Source organism: Notothenia rossii (genome assembly GCF_949606895.1).
Source record: "Notothenia rossii genome assembly, chromosome: 2".
In the NCBI taxonomy this organism is placed as follows: Eukaryota; Metazoa; Chordata; class Actinopteri; order Perciformes; family Nototheniidae; genus Notothenia; species Notothenia rossii.
The window spans coordinates 13,106,339-13,124,680 of NC_136904.1; the positions used below are offsets into that span (position 1 = coordinate 13,106,339).

The window sequence follows — 18,342 nt, forward strand, 5'->3', positions numbered from 1 at the left end:
TTTCAATTTTCTTTTTTGTGTCGAATAGATAGGTTGTCCCAAGGCTGTGTGCCATGTGTCTGTGACCTCAGAGGGATAGTGGCGGGGTCAGTATGTGACAGCACCACAGGGCAGTGTGTTTGTGTCCCTACACGTTATGGAAAGGACTGCAGTAGCTGCCGACCTGGTGAGTGTTTCTACAATAACATAGGTTGACAGTACAATCAAGGGATGATTGAATAAAGTACCGGTAGATACATTTCTGACCAAAGTTCAGACTACCCCAACCAAATTTGAAAAAGGTGAAGAACAATGGTTGCTACTTTAAGTGTGTGTTTCCTTGTGTGCTGGTGTGGGTTAGTGTATGTGTTGGCATATGCCCTCTGCCAGATCTCCACTCTGTGATTGTCCTGTTTGTGCCAGGTCTTAACAACAGCACCATAGAGGGGGGAAATTGCTTCTTCTCACTCATCTCACTTTGGTTTTTGTGTGTGCATTACCTCATAAGTGTGTGTGTGTGTGTGTGTGTGTGTGTGTGTGTGTGTGTGTGTGTGTGTGTGTGTGTGTGTGTGTGTGTGTGTGTGTGTGTGTGTGTGTGTGTGTGTGTGTGTGTGTGTGTGTGTGTGTGTGTGTGTGTGTGTGTGTGTGTGTGTGTGTGTGTGTGTGTGTGTGTGTGTGTGTGTGTGTGTGTGTGTGTGTGTGTGTGTGTGTGTGTGTGTGTGTCATATGGGACAAGCGGTAACAGATGTTGTTATGTGTCTGTAATGGAGTAAGACCAACAGCATAGTCAGGTTTTTTTGTACAGGGTTTTTGTGATGGATGTATTGATGGACAGATGTTAAAAAGAACATCAGAAGACACAAAATAATCATAATTTTATCTGAAATAGCCCGAAAATAAAAACTAAGGCAATATGAGTTAAGGCAATAAAAAAAAAAATAAATAAAAAATGCAATGTAATGTAATATCAATTACTGTCGCATGGTAACATAGATGAACAACTTTGCCAAGATCATTTATCCCCTTATATACTTAAACCTCCTACAGCTCCCCCCTCATTACCTAAACTGTCAGTTTAGGATGGTTTAATATAATTTATCGAATTTGTTTGTTGGACGATATTAGCGTTGAGAAATATAAACTGAATTGATTTACAGCGAACTTTAGAAGCTGGATTGCTTAATGTAACCTCACACACACCTATTGGCTTTGTGTTACATTTTATTACAAATAAATGGTTAATGAAACCCCCAATGCACATGATTGTTGGCAGAATAAGGAAATGGCAGACTACTAACCAAATTCAAAATGTTTTTTTCCATTTGATTTTCGTCTCTTTTTTTGGTCTAGGCTTTTACCTCTCTCCAGATCAGAGTGTGTGTGCGGAGTGTGACTGCCATCCTATGGGAGCAGCGCAGCGGGGTTGTGAGAGGCAGACAGGACAGTGTGTGTGTGTCCATCCTTCAGTGGGAGGACGGCGCTGTGACCAGTGTCGTGAGATGTTCTTTGGATTCAACCCCGGCCTGGGAAGGTAACTCGCACAAAGGCAATCACACACAGATGAATACCATATATGCAGTTTGTACAGACTATAAATCAATTGCACCACCTGCGCATACACGAACACACACACAGCTCCACCTTGGAGCACACACAGCAGCGGGTGCAGACTCTGTAAGGACAGTTTACAGATTAGCGGGCAGACATATGACTTACATGAGTTAAGAGCTGCTTTGACCTTTACCGCTCATGTCTCTACCTGCAGGCTATCTCACACACAGCACCACACACACAACTTAAAACACACATACACAAATGTAACTGTTACACCGTGTGCAGTACTGGTGCGCACACAGACATAAATTCCTCTCAACAGGCTGGCAAAGACAGATAATCCACAAACTGTTTGACTAGTGGTCCACTGAGTAAGTGTGTGTTTTTTTTCCGTGTGTATGTGAGCTGACCTTGCCTGATAGCTGTATTCCCCTGTGTTCAGGCTGTGGCTGAGATCTCCTCACAGCTGAGAGGGGTAGATTGATGGAAGGAGGGAGAAAAAAGAACTTTGATAAAGAGTTTACTTTTAACAAAGAAATAGGGGGAGGAAAGAGTGGAATAAATAAAAAATGGATGGGGATGTTCTAAGGCCCACATGGTTGCTGGCAAAAAAATTCCATGCTACAGAGTGCATTTCTTGAGTGGGTTTTTCTCCTGGTTTTACACATGAATTAAAGTTAAAATATTCTAAATATTTTAGAGCAAAACATAGAGCCTGACACTTTTATCAACATCACACTTAGCAAGAGGGAGGCTTTACAACTCCACCACTTCCTTCTTGTTTTCATGCCTTAAGATATGGTAGGATAGTTGCAATGGTAAATGCAGACGAGAGGTTGAAATGAGCTGTATTTAATTACAGTGAACTATATAATTCAAGGGCACCCCATTATTTATATTAATTAGCAAACTGAACCACCTCCCAACCCTACCCTGAGCATCACAGCCCATACTCTACGTGTTTTGCCATTTTTAAGCAGCCGTTTTGGTGTAATCAAAGCCTTACTGTCTTGTATTCTTTTATTGTGCTGGAAAAATGATAAATAAAGTGGGAGGTTATTAGTGCTGAATGCTTTACTTGTGCCCATAGTCGCTCCATAATAAGGATTTCTTCATCTAAATATCATCAAGTAATTTATCCTTCCTCTTCAATCAATAGGCTTTGCTCAAATGAATTTACACACAGACACACACACACACACAAATTGATGTGTGAGCAGTTGGTTGGTTGTGGTACTGTGTCTCTATGTGTCTCCATGGAGAACCGGGTCAGAAAATGCTGACCGGTGTTAACTTCATCACGGGGAAATATGATGGTAATTCTGTCTGCAGGGATTAGATTTTGGCACATACACACATTCACTTACACACATAATTTTATTACAAGGGATTACACATGTAATAATCCAATACTTCTACATTTACATATATTGTATGTTGTTGTAACCTAACTATCTTTGAAAGTAACTTAATAAATATAGTATTAATTAAATAAGTATTACATAACAAAATATCATTGTGGCAATTTAATGTTATGTCACCGTTAAATGCTTGTTTCTATTCAGATGCTATATCTCACTAAATACACACACATTACCGTCTCTCTCGTTCATACACATAGAGTACTTTGAGGCCGATGAAAAAGGAGAGAATGGGTGTGATGTTGGTGTTTTCTTTCTCCTTGGGAACGGAGTGAAGGTCAAGTCAATATGGCATATGTGTGTATTTGTAATTGTGTGTTTTTGAGCATGTGTCTGTGTGTGCATTTGAGCACTAGTTGACAGGACAAATTTGCGGCTCGTTAAGAGGCTGTGGCTTTTCACACAGCAATAAAAAAGGTGTGTGTGTGTGTGTGTGTGTGTGTGTGTGTGTGTGTGTGTGTGTGTGTGTGTGTGTGTGTGTGTGTGTGTGTGTGTGTGTGTGTGTGTGTGTGTGTGTGTGTGTGTGTGTGTGTGTGTGTGTGTGTGTGTGTGTGTGAGAAAAATGCTCTGTGAGAGTGTGTCAGTAACAGGGTTTACTTTATACTGTACAGAGCTACTCTGCATGTGAGTGGGAGCCAAACATCTTCCAACAAGTACATGTGATAGTGTGTGTGTGTGTGTGCGTGTGTTTGCATGTGCATGCATTACTGTGTGTAAAGGTGTGAGGTGGCTGGCCGGATAATCACCCGCTGCCCTGCCCCAGTGAGGGTAACACCACACTGGTGACCCAGACACATACACATACACACACTGTCAGATGCACACACACACACACACACACACACACACACACACACACACACACACACACACACACACACACACACACACACACACACACACACACACACACACACACACACACAGACACACACACACATTTTGTCATCTCTGAGGGGAAATTTGCATTTTCTGTGAAGGTAGTTTCACAGCTATGGGATGATTATGGGTGGGATGGGCGGTAGTGAGGGGTCTTCCACACAGTGCTAAGGTGAAGACCCCACACCTTTCAGACACACATACCCAGTCACCAGTTAGCTTTGAACCTTTTCACATTAATGCAGATACATTTCAAAAGTGTACTTTCTTTCTCTTTTTCTTTGGCCTGCCATCTACAATACTAAGTTCAAATACATATATGTTTAAATACATGAACTTGTAGTTGTTTGTTTTTAATCATAAGCTTTTCAAAAGTTAAAAGTTATTATTGAAACTGTCCAACATAGCTCTGGTAATTTTTGATAGGTGTGTTGATGTTGTTTTTTTTCCAGTTAGAAAAATATCCTGAAATATCTCCTGAAAAAGTTTGCTTTCTTTCCTCTGCTTGACCAGATGTGAGCCTTGTGCATGTGACCCGCTGGGCAGTGCCAATGGTTCATGTCATCCAGACTCTGGGATGTGTGTGTGTAAGCTGCTGGTAACTGGAGACAAGTGTAATAAATGTCAACCCGGAGCGAGTCGTTTCGACCGTGAGAATCACTTCGGCTGCAGTAAAGGTCTGTTTTAAACGCTAACACACACATACACACAAAAGCACAAATCCACCCAAACTGACTTGAAGGCTAGCTGTTTCCAGCGCTAAGCTAACTGACTTTTACTTGTACTGTTGAACCTGATATAAAATCATGTTACTAATCCTATGTAATCTGATTTGAGGGAACGTATTGCTTACACTAGAAATACATTTACAAAATATAAAGATACTCCAAGTATAAACAATTGTCTTGCTACATTTACTTACTTAGGTTGTGTGTGTCTATATCTCACTGTTTATTTCTTTCACTCTTTTTGCTGTCTGCAGAGCCCTTCCAGCAGCCGGCACCAGTGGGTGTTGCTCTCAGTTATTCTTCCATTCGTCTCTCTTGGCACCCACCTGACTCCCCAAACTCCAACAGACTGAACTACACACTCATCAGAGATGGACAGTCAGTGCATACCATCCAGAGTCACTATCCTTTCAGTAAGTGTGTTTTCTGATGTCCTGTTTAACGGTTACCTTATCCTTGTACCTTTTTATATATGTGTTTTCTTTTGCTTCATGTACAGTAGCTGCATTTCTTGTCTTGCCATGTACTTTGTGAATCATTTTAAAACACATTGAATCCTTTTACAATCTCAAATGCACATGAAGCAATCAGTGTTTTCCAAATTCATTTCCCTTCATACTTTTTTCTGCCCCCTTTCATTTCAGGCCCTGAATCATTTGAAGACACCGGTTTGTTTCCTTATAACAACTACTCTTACTGGGTAATAACAGCTAATGTGGTCGGTGCCGCCATAAGTGCAGCAGCATCATACCAAACTTTAGGTGCACCCCCTGAAGCAGAACATCTCCATTTAAACCTTGTGGGACGCGCCAGTCCAACCACCGCTAGCTTTAACTGGAGCACACCCAGGAATGATACAGGCCCAGTGGAGAGGTGAGGAAAGGCTGGAGGGGATGTTTAGACAGAAGTCAGAATTTAGATTCTCACACTGTTCTATGTTTTGCTTCTGACTGAAACTGACTTCTGAAAATATTGTAATCATCAATGTAAATGATCATTTTTATAACATACTATTACAGCCTGAGTGTACATGAACTAAATTATGACTGGACTTGGAGAAAACTTTTATAAGTGATATATTGAAGTCCCTTTTGGATATACACTTTGTGTTAAAAAGTAACAAGTCTGGATAATCCTTTAAAGCATGATTGTTAAATTACTGAAATTGATGAGGAACCTTCAGTTTGATTTAACTTTGGGGCATTTTGACATATAATGTATTGTTAATAGCCAGACAGGAATGTGGGCAGAAGCTGCCTACTATTTAAATCAAGGATATTGCTGTTTACACTGTTCTATACATTTTCAGCCCCTAGGCCACTGTAACATCCCAGCACTATATTCTAACTGAAACACATTACAGTACCATGTGAACTGGTGTATTGTGAATCACAGTTTTTGTCTCCCACAGGTTTGTGTTATCCTCACAGGAGTTTGGAGGAGCCGAGCCTGTCGTTCACTACACAGGCTTATCAACAGAGGCTGTGGTGAGCGGTCTAAAGCCCTTCACCCAATACACTGTCACGCTGGAGGTACGTAGGGCGAACATCTGCTACTGTTAACATTCTTTGTATCTCTTAGCAAAATGTAGCCTATTTGTACCAAATTCCCCAAAATAAACATAGTGTAAAGCTAATGTATCTTTAACAGTATATATCAAGTATGCGTGGGCCAAAACCGATGAAAATGTTCAGGAAGTTACAGCCTACAAAATGAAAATGACCAAAAGCTAACCTTGTCTGCAGGCTTGCTCTTCTGGGGGGTGCACATCTACCCAACCACTGTCTCTTCTGACAGCCTCTGCCCCCCCAAGAAACCAACCACCACCCAGAGTCACTGCTACAGGACCGCATACTCTGAACGCTTCCTGGGAACCCCCCAGTCAGCCAAATGGTAGGACCCCTACATTTTCTAAAGATGTAGAACTACAGAAAACATGCACAAACAGAAACTGTAAAAATACACACATGGATACATATTCATCAGAAATATGTTAGATTGACATGGCTTAACAAATACAGTATACATATATACACATTCATGTCAATGTATAAATGTATAATACAAGTAGGGTAATCACAAACACAACACACATTTTGAACTAACATAGAACACTTGCCTTGCAGGATGGTATTTAGGCCTGTGTCAATGACATGAGACAGCAAGGGAATCAACTCTCTCACACACACACACACACACACACACACACACACACACACACACACACACACACACACACACACACACACACACACACACACACACACACACACACACACACACACACACACACACACACACACACACACACACACACACACACACACACACACACACACACACTCGGCAATACGCACTGAACTGGGACTGCCTTTAGTAAATCCAGAGAGCTTTGTAATGGCTCTAAGGCTCAGTGTCATACAAAGCCCTGCAACCCGGAGGTTCCGCTCTCTGTTTGTCTCTTTTTTTTCTGTCTTTGTTAATCTTTTCCCCTCAAAGTGCCACAAAAAGCCTCGTTACATGGGTTTCTGTGTGTCTACTTTCTTAATTTCCCCTGTCCTTAGTTCCATGTTCAACTTGATTCAACTGAAATTTTAGTGGGTTTGTTCCCTGATTTGGCCCTGTTTATTGTATTTACGAAAACATGGTTCATCATACCATACTAGAGATCTTAGGGCTGAAAATATAGTTTTGAATTATGCTTTAAATGCACATGATCATTTCTTACATGTTTTGGACTTGGACTGAAAATGGAAATAGAAATGTGCAAATTCATTTTATAACAATTTTGTTTTCTCTACAGGTGTTATCACGAGGTATGAGGTCTTTCTACGCGGACCGATGGGAACACAGAACTCTTCAGGTCCGGCTGATGAAAAGAGAGTGTTTGTCAGCGCTGGATGGCTGGATCTGAGTGTTTCTCCAGAGGCACAGCTAACCAATAGGAGCACAGTCCCCCCCCCTGAGAGCAGCACCACTGTAGACGATCTGGAGGCGTTTTCCACCTATCAGATGAGAGTCATGAGCATCAATGTGGCAGGAAGTGTCACATCAGGTTGGACCACAGCACGCACCATGGAGGGAGGTTAGTATATAGATCATGATTGTGGTTGAACTGAGTTTACATAGATATTTTGTTATTCTCTCATGGGGTCCATTTGAGGGATTAATCAATTTCAACTATGTAGATTGATATTTTTAATTGTTCTTTTACCATCAGGGATTAGACATTAGTCAAAGTCAGATGACATTATAGTCAGCAGTAAGGGCGTTTACCTGCAGATAGCAAAAATATTTTTAGCTATAAGGGTTTTTAGTATAGACTATTTGCCTTTTTTACTGGAGTTTCTCCCGTGGCCATTAGATGCTTGCTCCATAAAAATCCTGCGTTTGTCTATAATTCATACTCACAAGGTCTCTCTTGAAATGTCATGTTTATACAGTATATACACCACCATTCAAAGGTTTGGAATCCCCTGTTATGTTGATGTCTACCTTCTTTCTTTCAATAATAGCTGTTTTTAAATATATTAAACAGTATATTTACAACAGCAAATGTATTATTTAATATTGAAAAGAAGGATGCTTAAGTTATTCCAACATGGATTTAGTCGATGTCCCCAGAGTGATGCTTGACAGGGGAGAATATTGTTACTTTGATGTTGAAATGGTTGAACCAGTGCACAGTGTTTTGCTCAGCAGCAGGTAGGCAGGCCAGAGAGTAAACCTATAAGAAAGTAGCAGGATAAAAAAAAAAAAAATTCTTATCTGAATATTACATTTGACTGCTTCTTTGCTTAGAATAAAAGATTTTATATAAACTGATTTATCAATTATGCAGTGTTGACATTTCCTCAAGCATAAAATACAGCACAAATTAAGGGCAAAAAACATTAAAATGATTAGTTAAATCAGAGCTCTGAGTAATGTAATCAAATGGTGTTCTGGTCAAAATGTGTACTGATGGATCTAACTAAAAAATAATTGTTTTAAATAAAAAAACAGGCATTTGTCAAAAAGAATGTAGAGAGAGGAAGGAGAGAGGAAGGAGGGAGGAAATAAAAACTGCTTGTGGGGAGGGGAAACTCATTAAGGTATTTGAATTTCAAATAGATGATATGGCTCATTAGGACTAAACGATTGCCTCCAACATCACTCTAAGCTATGTGTCTGGATAACAAGCATATGATAACACCATTTTATATGTGGAGAGTGTGTCAGTGTTTGTGCACGTGCGTGCGCTGAGTTAGGGAGGAAGAATGTGACTGTGGTTATGTCTGCCATGAATCACATTTCACAGCATATTTCACAGCTAGATGCCATCAACAGAGGAATAAAAGAATCCCTTCTCTCTAATCTGTCATGTAATGGTGGCTTTCACTACCGTAGAATTATGAAATATTTAAATCCATTAAATCCACATAATATCCAAGAAGTCTCAATTTCTTACTTATGTCTCTGTGTATAAATTAGTATTTTATTTTTATTTAGCTCACTGTCAAAGGTTCATATTAAATAGTAGTAGATGGCATACCAAGAAAAATGTATCTAACACTTCTTTAAATCTAAGAGATTAACTAAGAGATTAACTACTTTTAAGGTTTTAGTCTCAGGCTCTCATAATCTAAAAGAAAATGCATATTCTTCAAGAATTCATTTTAATCATATCAATTGGTGTTGTGGTCCCTTGGGGAGGTGGTATACTCATTTAAATAGATGGGTAGATCACTAATGAGAAAGTGGGTCCAGTCCTGTATTTCAATGGTTTTCTGACTGATTTGTTATTGTACCGTAAATCCACAGAAAAACAAGATTGAAATATATATATACATGCGTGTGCCCTCCACAATACCAGTCCTCATACTCTAATGTAAGTCATAAGTAAAGATTGCAATTTTTTCTAGTTAGGTTCAACCATTCACTGTTCAAATAGACAGGGACATCCTCCCAAATGTTAGTGACATTTCTCGATTGATTGATTCTCATCAATACAATCAATACATCATGACCCGTTTAATAATTGCACGTTTTGTTTAAATGTTTAAAAGAGTTGTAATACATGAAATGATTTGTCATTCACAATATGACAATATGTGATTAGTTGATGAAAAGTGTATCATTAATAAATGGCTAAATATATTGTGTGATGTTTACTTTTCATACACATGTTGTTTTCCAGTCCCAGAGTGGATCTCTCCTCCAGATGTGACCTCCCTGTCCTCCAGCAGCCTCAAAGTTGTGTGGAGCTCTGCCGAGGGTCGAGGGGTCATTGCCCGCGGACAGGTCACCGAATATCGGGTCAACTTACTCACAGAACAGACCAACAATCCCTATGCTCCTCCAGTTATTAGTCAGGTAACGCGCAAACACACACTATCCCTTTCACAATATGATCAGGACAAAGTCAAGTCAAGGTAAAAGCTTTACAGTTTGTTTGATTTTTGACAAATGCTGTTGGATTTCCTCATCCCCAGTACAACTCATGTCGCATCATGCTTTTCTTGAAAATGTTATTACCTGCGTTTGCAATAAAGTTTTGGAACTACAGTATGAATAAATATGTAATTAACCCAAACACTTTTAACTGGCCATACAATTTAATGAAATGTGATTTGATTTGTCAGGCACTCTTAAAATGAAATGACTGGTATTTTACAAGATGATGTTTAATCATCATGGTTTTCTGATGGTCACAGTTATTACACAATTAATAGTGCAGCTGTAGTGTATGGGTGGTCAGGTCGGTTAACACGTCAAAGTGTGTGTGTACAGAGTTAAGTACTGAGGTCAGTGTGTCTAAATCCTGTTTCTTGCTACTTTTTCCCCCTCTTTCTCGCACTTTTTCAGGTCTTACACAGGGTGGGCCCATCGTCAGCACCTGTTTATGTGGTGAAAGGACTGAAGCCTTACCATGTGTACAACTTCACAGTAACACTCTGCACAAAGACAGGTTGCATTTCCAGTCTGCCAAGCACAGGACTGACCTTACCAGCAGGTAAACAAGAATACGTGCACACAAACACACATGAATGCAGACAAACAGAAACAATAGTACAAATGGCCTCGCGACAGTAATCAGCTTTATAAAAACTACATTTGAAAACATGGGAATGCTGATGCTGATTGTTTTTGCAGAGAGATACATATAATAGCTGCTTAGTAAAATAAAATACTTGCGGGGTTATTCTCTCTATAACTACTGCAACACAAGCCTCTGACATATGTACACACGTATCCAAAAGCACACAGTCAGTCATTGGGTACTTGAGTGGAGACAGCAATGGTTGTGTTAACCGGAGGGGATATTCATGGCACGCGGCAGTAAAAACAATTTACTGTTAATTACAAGGAGAAAAATGTGGCGTAGCACACACTTCCTGCTGGCCATGAATCAAACACACACAGAGTTACAGAAACACACATACAATCTCTCTTTGAGATGTATAACCATTATGGAATGGTAATGAATTGGCTGTGTTTAATAACTCGGGCAAAAATCTATGGGACTGAGATGAGTACTAATTGATCAGTGCAGGATGACATAGACACACACACAGTTAAAGGATTTGTATTCAATCTCTTTATCCGTCAGTATCTCTCTGACAGTCTGTTGCTCTGTCACACACTTTCTCTTCATCTATGCTTCAATTCCATCTCTACCTGGCGCTTTCACTTAAACACAAAATAGCACACTGCATCAGGGAAACATGAATCACTCTGAAATATACATATCTCACACACACACACACACACACACACACACACACACACACACACACACACACACACACACACACACACACACACACACACACACACACACACACACACACACACACACACACACCTGACTCCCAACAGTCATTTCCATCTGTTCACTCATGAACTCTCTCAGCTCTTGCTGCTCATTTTATGTCTTTTTCTGTTTTGTTTTGTTTATCCGTTTTGGTAAATAGACAATGGATGCGCTGAGTGGTTTTGAAAATATACCCAAACCTTTCATCTATAAATACTTGCTCAGGGATTTGAGCTTTTGAACGTACTCATAACAGCTACATCTGTTGACATAGCGAATATTTTCATTTCTAACAATTCTTGTGTTTATTGTGATGAATGATACTTTATATTGTAATCTGTGGACTTTTTTAATGTATTTTTAATGGCTGCATCTGTTGACACAGCGACAATGTTTATTTCAAGTGATTCCAAAGACTTCTCATGACTGTAATACAGTACAATACAATATGGCTTATTGTACCCAGTTGACTTTTTGAATGTATTTTTAACAGCCACATCTGTTCCCACCATTTTGTTTCATCCAACGCCAAAGATGTCCCTTGTTTCAACTATAAGAAATGATAAGGGCATATGCCGTTTGGCAGATTTTTTTTATCATCTCTCAACAATTTGTATAGCATGTGCTACTCCATTGGGTGTTGAGCTTCTGTTGCAGCTCCACGCCTCATATCAATTTTTCTTAGAAAATATGTATTTATATATTTTATGCTTTCATTCTGACAAAGCTGTGGCTGCAGGATTTATGTTTTATGTACTTCTGTGTTTGCCTCCATCTGTTTGATCATCCTTCAGTCTGTTCAAACTATAACATGTTATACTTTATACAGTATTTCATTCGATTGAATTTTTGGGGAAAAACCTTGCAGAGAGAAAACCAAACAAATCTTAGTCCGAGTAAAACCTCACTTCAATCTATACTGTTGATGTAAGACTCACAGAGCTACATGTATTATGAATAAATATGTTTAAAAGTATTTTCTTAGGTTGTATCCAAATACATTTTGACATCTTAAGCCCACATTTTTTGTAAAAATCTACAGAAAAACTGAAAACTTCTGCTTGATTTGTCTAAAATGTTACATTTGGTCTCGAAATGAACATCTCCTGAATGAAACAGGAAATGATCCTCACATTAAGTGGTACTCCTGGCAGGGTGTACTTGAGCGTGGTACTGATGCACTGATAAATCTACGCCACATAAGGCTGGGCCATTAGATCCAGCTACCATCTGCTGTAAGTGAGCAGACAGCATCTGCGAAACCACTGGAGTTACACCAAAGCACATGACTGAGCATTAGCGCGCACACTGAGACAGACGTAACGACACAAGGAATGCACTTGCGCTCCATGTGTGTGGATGCATTTGCAATTGTTTCAATGTGTGTGTCTTTCCGAAAAGTTATCGATCAAGACGTAAAGTGAGTGGCTAATCAGGGGCTGATGGTGATGTTTTATGTATCCTACATCCATAAAGACTTGTTCTACAAGACATACACACAGAGAGACATACACACATACACACTCCCACAGTAACACCACTCAACAGAACAGGAACTTTATTGATTTACGCATAATTGGCCTGAGGCCCTTCTTGAGGGGAGAAATATGCATGGCAAGGGATCGCGATGTCAATAAGTGGTGTGCTTGTGTGCGTGGTGTAACTGTACGCTAAGAGCCTGTTAAGACACGTCAGTCGCTGTAAAAACAGAAAACACACACACATGCACAATTGCTCCTGGGAGCTGGCCCATGATTTAGCTGCTTCATTACCATGTCGGCAGCTAAAATTAACCTTTCTGGTGGACTGCTAACCTTGTGTGTGGCTGTACATGTGTGCGTTTCAGCACACGCATGATGAGGCAAGTGGCTTTCGTCAACTCAATGTGTCATAGTGTTAAGTACATTTCAGTGAATTAACAAGCAGATGCAATAAATGAATACATGACACCCTAAGAATAGGGGACAGCACATTAGAATCTCATCGATCAACAAGGAAAGCTGTCTGGTATGACACAATGCACACGGACAAACATACACACACTGTCCTTTGGAGTCTGTTTAAATATGGTGATAGAATGCTGGTTTTTGATGACGCTATTGCTTCTAATAAACTAAACCGGTATCCCCAATAATGTTACTTTGTTGCACTCAACAATACTTCAGCGGCTGTTAGCACCGAAGAGATTATTTGAAATACAATAATATATTTTTATATATTTTTGCCACTTTTGTATAAATCTGTTTTAAAAGGGTTATTTTCAGTTGCCAACAGGTGCAAATGCTTTACAACGGCCCAAAACATTATCACAACAAGAAATGCTCTGCAGTTTAAAAATAATATCAAATAAACATGAATTGGGAAACACAAACAAGAAAAATCTTCACCAGCTTGACGAAACATTCGCAGTGTGGACTAAAAGCGCTGTATAAATGAAACACTGCAAAAACAAACCGATGCAAACAAAATACTGTCACTTAAAACTTACCTAAAGACATTTACGTTTTCTTGGCTTATTTTTACAATGTGGTCGCATTATTTCAATGTCACTTTCACTTTTAAATGTTCACTGATCACATACATGTAGTTTTTGCTGTTAATGTGAAATTATTCTCATAAAGTTCACCAACATTTTACAATAACTGGAGTCAACTCTGAAGAGAAGAGATCAAGAATCATCGCCTAACCCCCACGTATACAGTATAGTAGACCTACTCTCTGTTAACTGATTGTTAGTGCCTTCAAAGGTGACAATAGCTCCAGTAATTCAGTTATAAGACCAACAGTAACATAGCAGTCTCACAGTCCGACGTCTCCCAGCGTTATTCCAGGAGGTCAGCCCAGTCTGATCAAAACTTAAAACCAGCAGAGCGTTATCCAGTTTGCCCCTGGGTTTCAATCAGAAGCCCAGGAAATACTTATGTTGCCTCATGTTAACATACTACAAGGCTCAGATAAAGGTCTGCTACAGAAAGAGATTCAAGCCATGAAATGCTTCATCTCAATATCTTTAAAGTACGCACCAAACACCAAGGCAAATTCCTAGTAAGTGAATAACCTACTTGGCAACCTTATTCTGATTCTGATCATAGAAGTACACCACTTTACCAAAATGTGCGTGTGAATGCATGTGTGTGCGTGTGGCACCTTCAATGTTCTGAATGTCACCATAGCTCAATTTCAATAGACTGGTAAGCTATCGATTGGCAGTAATTTATGGTTTGATGTGCCAAAATGAGCCGCCTAAGACAAGCTGTCCACTTCCCTTTTAAGAGCTCTATTAGAACTCACACTAAGACGGTCCGCATGTGTGTCACTGAAAGCTAATTTACTCCTACCACAGACCATTTAGACCATTACTGAAACACACTCACACACACACAGAAGCACAACGACGGAATGACACTTAATGCACGCACATCTTTCCCATCTCTACACCAGTCCATCACCTGCTATGTTTCTCTCTCTCTTCATATCCGCCAGTCTCCGGTTGATTTATTTATGATACGTATGTTGAAGCTACGGCTCAAGTGGTGGCCAGTATGTTTCAGAGGGACATTTAATTTAACATCTAAAGTGAAAGAAGGAAATTAAATTGACCCTCCGGTAAATGAAAATTGGACTGTGCAGTCTAGACATGCAGTAGGTGTGAGATAAATGAGCTAAAGACATTTTTCTAATGAAAGAAAAATAATATCAAGATCAGAAAATGCCTTAGAGTAGGTTAAGAGTTATGGATTGTGTTTCTACAGTATATGCTCACATTTAAGGTGGATATTTAACAAAGAAAACCCTTTTGTTAAAGTTATTACTTACATTTCTTAACTACCTTGTGTCTCATCAGCTCCAACAGGACTGCCTCCACCTCACTTACATCCAGTCAATGATACCACCATTCAGATAGACTGGGACCCCCCATCCCAACTCAATGGACCACACCCACTGTATCAGGTCTGTAAGATACTTTTCGAACACAGTATAGGCTTATTGACATTGTGATTTTTAGTACTTTTAAATTGAAATATCGACCTGCACTTGGATGATTTAGTATACATTGTAATTAATGTAGTAAGCTGGTGTGGAACAAAAATAAAACAAAATAACAAGTTCATGATTACTATTATTAATCCTTAAGTAAGGATTTGAGTATTGTTGCTGTATATTAATATTATTGTATACCATTTATTTGTTTACAGGTGGAGAGGATAGATGTCTCTCTCTCTGACCCACGGGGTCCTGTTGTCAGAGGAACCAGATTCTCTGGAAACAGTTTCTACCAGTTTCCCAGCGACACCCTTCCTGCCAACACTGACTTCACAGGTAAGAGAGTATATCTGGGTACATGCAAATCAATGTGTGTATCAAAAAACGGAAGACGTGTCTGTCTGCATGGATTTATACTGTACATGTGAGTAAAGTAAAGTGAGTATGTTCACATGCTTACAAACCCAGACCTGTTTGCTGGTATGTTTTTGTGTTCGGTGATCTTACAGTCTTCTAGTGACGCTTCTTGAGAATGACTTCCCCAGTCATCTTAAAGGACAATTATCTTTCTGTTTACCAGCATCATTAGAGGGTTGAGCTGCACAGCCAAACATGTTCTGCTTCATCTCAGAACATCAGCAAGTCTGACGCTCATAATTAATGACTGCTGATACTAATCAGTGGGATTTGAGTGGGCAAAGCTCTTTGACGCCACTTGAGATTTCTTCACTGTCCTGCAGAAACCTTTTAACACCAGTTTTATCTTTCTTTATCTACAGTATATATTTAAATGTAATCCTCAGATAAAACTTTTCCAAGCCATGTTAAAACTTGAATTTATTTGTGGACAAGCCATATTTCTGAACCGTTGCAATCGTTTACATTTCCAAGATCAAACTTGCATCTGTTATCCTTATGTGAAAGTGAGTCAACAAAGCTCTCACATTGTTTTGTCACATCATTTTGTTTCTATCTAAAATACTCAAACACAGTATGTTTGCCACTGGCAAAGTTGGGAACTGTTGGTTTCACATTTTAAATATTAGAAGTTTTCAGCCATAACAGATTGTCAGTGTCTTAATACTAAAGAGAGCCATAGGATCTCTGAGTGGGATATTTGAGCGGTCTTTGAGCTTCCCTGCACACAGATAGCTTGTATTTTTTTTACTGCATCATAGTGGTAACTAGAAAATTCTCTTTTTGTAAAGGGCTTTTGAAGGTCGCACAGAAATTGAGAAAGAATGAAATGAGTGTGTTTGAATTGGTAGCCACCCTAAGAGATAGAACATGTAATCTATTACAATGTTGCTTTATATTAAAGGTCCCATGTCATGGCCATTTCTACTGATCCTAATTCCATTGTTGAGGTCGACTAGAATAGATTTACATTATGCAATTTTCCAAACTCACATTGGTTTCCTCATACAGCATATCTGTATAGTGTATGTGTATTCACTCAATTTCACTCTCTGTCTTAAACGCCTTATTGGAGCTCCTGCCCCCCCCCCCCCTGTGAGTCCAGTGTGCTCTGATTGGTTAGCTCGCCCACTGGTTTGCTGCTGCGAGGAGCTGACAGTGTGAGCTGGCTTACTGGTGTGGTTTCCTGCTTGCTGCTTGCTGCGAGACATTGCGAATGGACGCGGGAAGGGGGGGGGGGGGGGGTACTGAGGGGTCTGCAGCAGCCCCATCCGCGAGACTCACCCCTAAACGCGGCGCACCTACAGTGTAAGCGTGCCAAAGTTTCGCCGCACTGCAAGGCTCTTCTAGCACCCCCCCAGCGCATCACATTTTCGCCGCTAAAAGAGTGTGTGTGTGTGAGGAGCTCCACGGATTGGTCCATTTGGACCAATGGGTCCATTTGGGTATGGGCACATCACTGTACCCAGGAATGAAAACAATGGAAGAAGAGAAATCCCCAACGAGGCGTTCTGGGGCAGCATAGACAGGTATTTTCTGTGTTAGAGTTTTACTCGCTAAAGGGTGTACTTTGAGGGTTTGTGACTCTGCAGACCGTTTACATGCAGAAAAACCTTCATAACAAACAAGGGGACGGGTAATAACCGGGAAAACATGACATGGGACCTTTAAGATCACAAGCTATTTATAGCATAGAATTCCAAAATGACTTTACCTTTTTGATGTATGTGTTATTCTATTAACTGTTGTCCTAATGAAATGTGGTTATGAGTTAAGAAATCCCACCAGCTTTACTTCCATTCTTCATCCTTGTTCATGGCTCCAACTTCCTGTTCATTGCTCTTTTTCTGACCGCTGTGTTTCTATCAAAAATCAACCAAATATGATTATTTTATTTCACCCATGCCCCTTTAGCGCAAAGGTAAATAAACATATCTGAAAACTGCCAGTAAATAGATGATTTTGCCCGTGAGGGGTGCCTCTCATCTCCTCCGCTCTCCTCCTTCATAAAGGGTAATGGATCAGACAATCACTTTCAGACCGGATCTATTCTGGACCATGAATGTGTCGGCAGTCCTCAAACCATCGCCCTTTTACAACCATCAATACTAATAGCATCATCTACAGACAATTATTCCCATCGAAGCGCATGGAACAGCGAACAAATCAAAGCCAAATTGGATTATGAATGTAATGCAGTGTAATGCCCCCTCGAGAGTCAATTGATCACAGAGGAGAGACTCGTCAATCGTTGATGTCTTATGGAAACCCAGTAACTCCGACAATGACAACTGGAGAAATTCTTTAAAAGTCAAATCTTTGGATAGTCTTTTTCGTTCAGTTTAGTCTTGCGAAAACATTTCTTTACTGATGAGTTTGCTTGTTTTTCGTCCTCGGTTGTAATGCATCAAAATATCACAAAGGGCTTTCCATAGGTAACAGTAGATCATAACGTTTCTATCAATATTCTTTAATATTTTCTCCATCAATGTTCTTTCATAATTTTCCCATTAATATTCCGCTCCATTCTTGTAATATAAGTAGTCTGTTGTTTCCAAACGTACAGGATGTTACTACAGTCTTT

The 18,342-nt window shown here is 39.8% G+C and overlaps 1 protein-coding gene across 5 annotated transcripts in view; it reads left to right on the forward strand.

Annotated features, from left to right (window-relative positions):
• Nucleotides 1–18,342, forward strand: part of ush2a (Usher syndrome 2A (autosomal recessive, mild)) — a 188,567-nt gene that overhangs the window by 42,663 nt on the left and 127,562 nt on the right. For all 5 annotated transcript variants that reach the window (XM_079666927.1, XM_079666929.1, XM_079666930.1 and 2 more), the window contains 12 exons: nucleotides 29–166; nucleotides 1,330–1,510; nucleotides 4,347–4,510; nucleotides 4,816–4,974; nucleotides 5,206–5,434; nucleotides 5,973–6,093; nucleotides 6,307–6,454; nucleotides 7,365–7,646; nucleotides 9,741–9,916; nucleotides 10,409–10,556; nucleotides 15,202–15,308; nucleotides 15,554–15,677. In XM_079666927.1, the coding sequence (XP_079523053.1) occupies nucleotides 29–166; nucleotides 1,330–1,510; nucleotides 4,347–4,510; nucleotides 4,816–4,974; nucleotides 5,206–5,434; nucleotides 5,973–6,093; nucleotides 6,307–6,454; nucleotides 7,365–7,646; nucleotides 9,741–9,916; nucleotides 10,409–10,556; nucleotides 15,202–15,308; nucleotides 15,554–15,677 (1,977 nt within the window). The remainder of the gene's footprint in view (nucleotides 1–28; nucleotides 167–1,329; nucleotides 1,511–4,346; nucleotides 4,511–4,815; nucleotides 4,975–5,205; nucleotides 5,435–5,972; nucleotides 6,094–6,306; nucleotides 6,455–7,364; nucleotides 7,647–9,740; nucleotides 9,917–10,408; nucleotides 10,557–15,201; nucleotides 15,309–15,553; nucleotides 15,678–18,342) is intronic.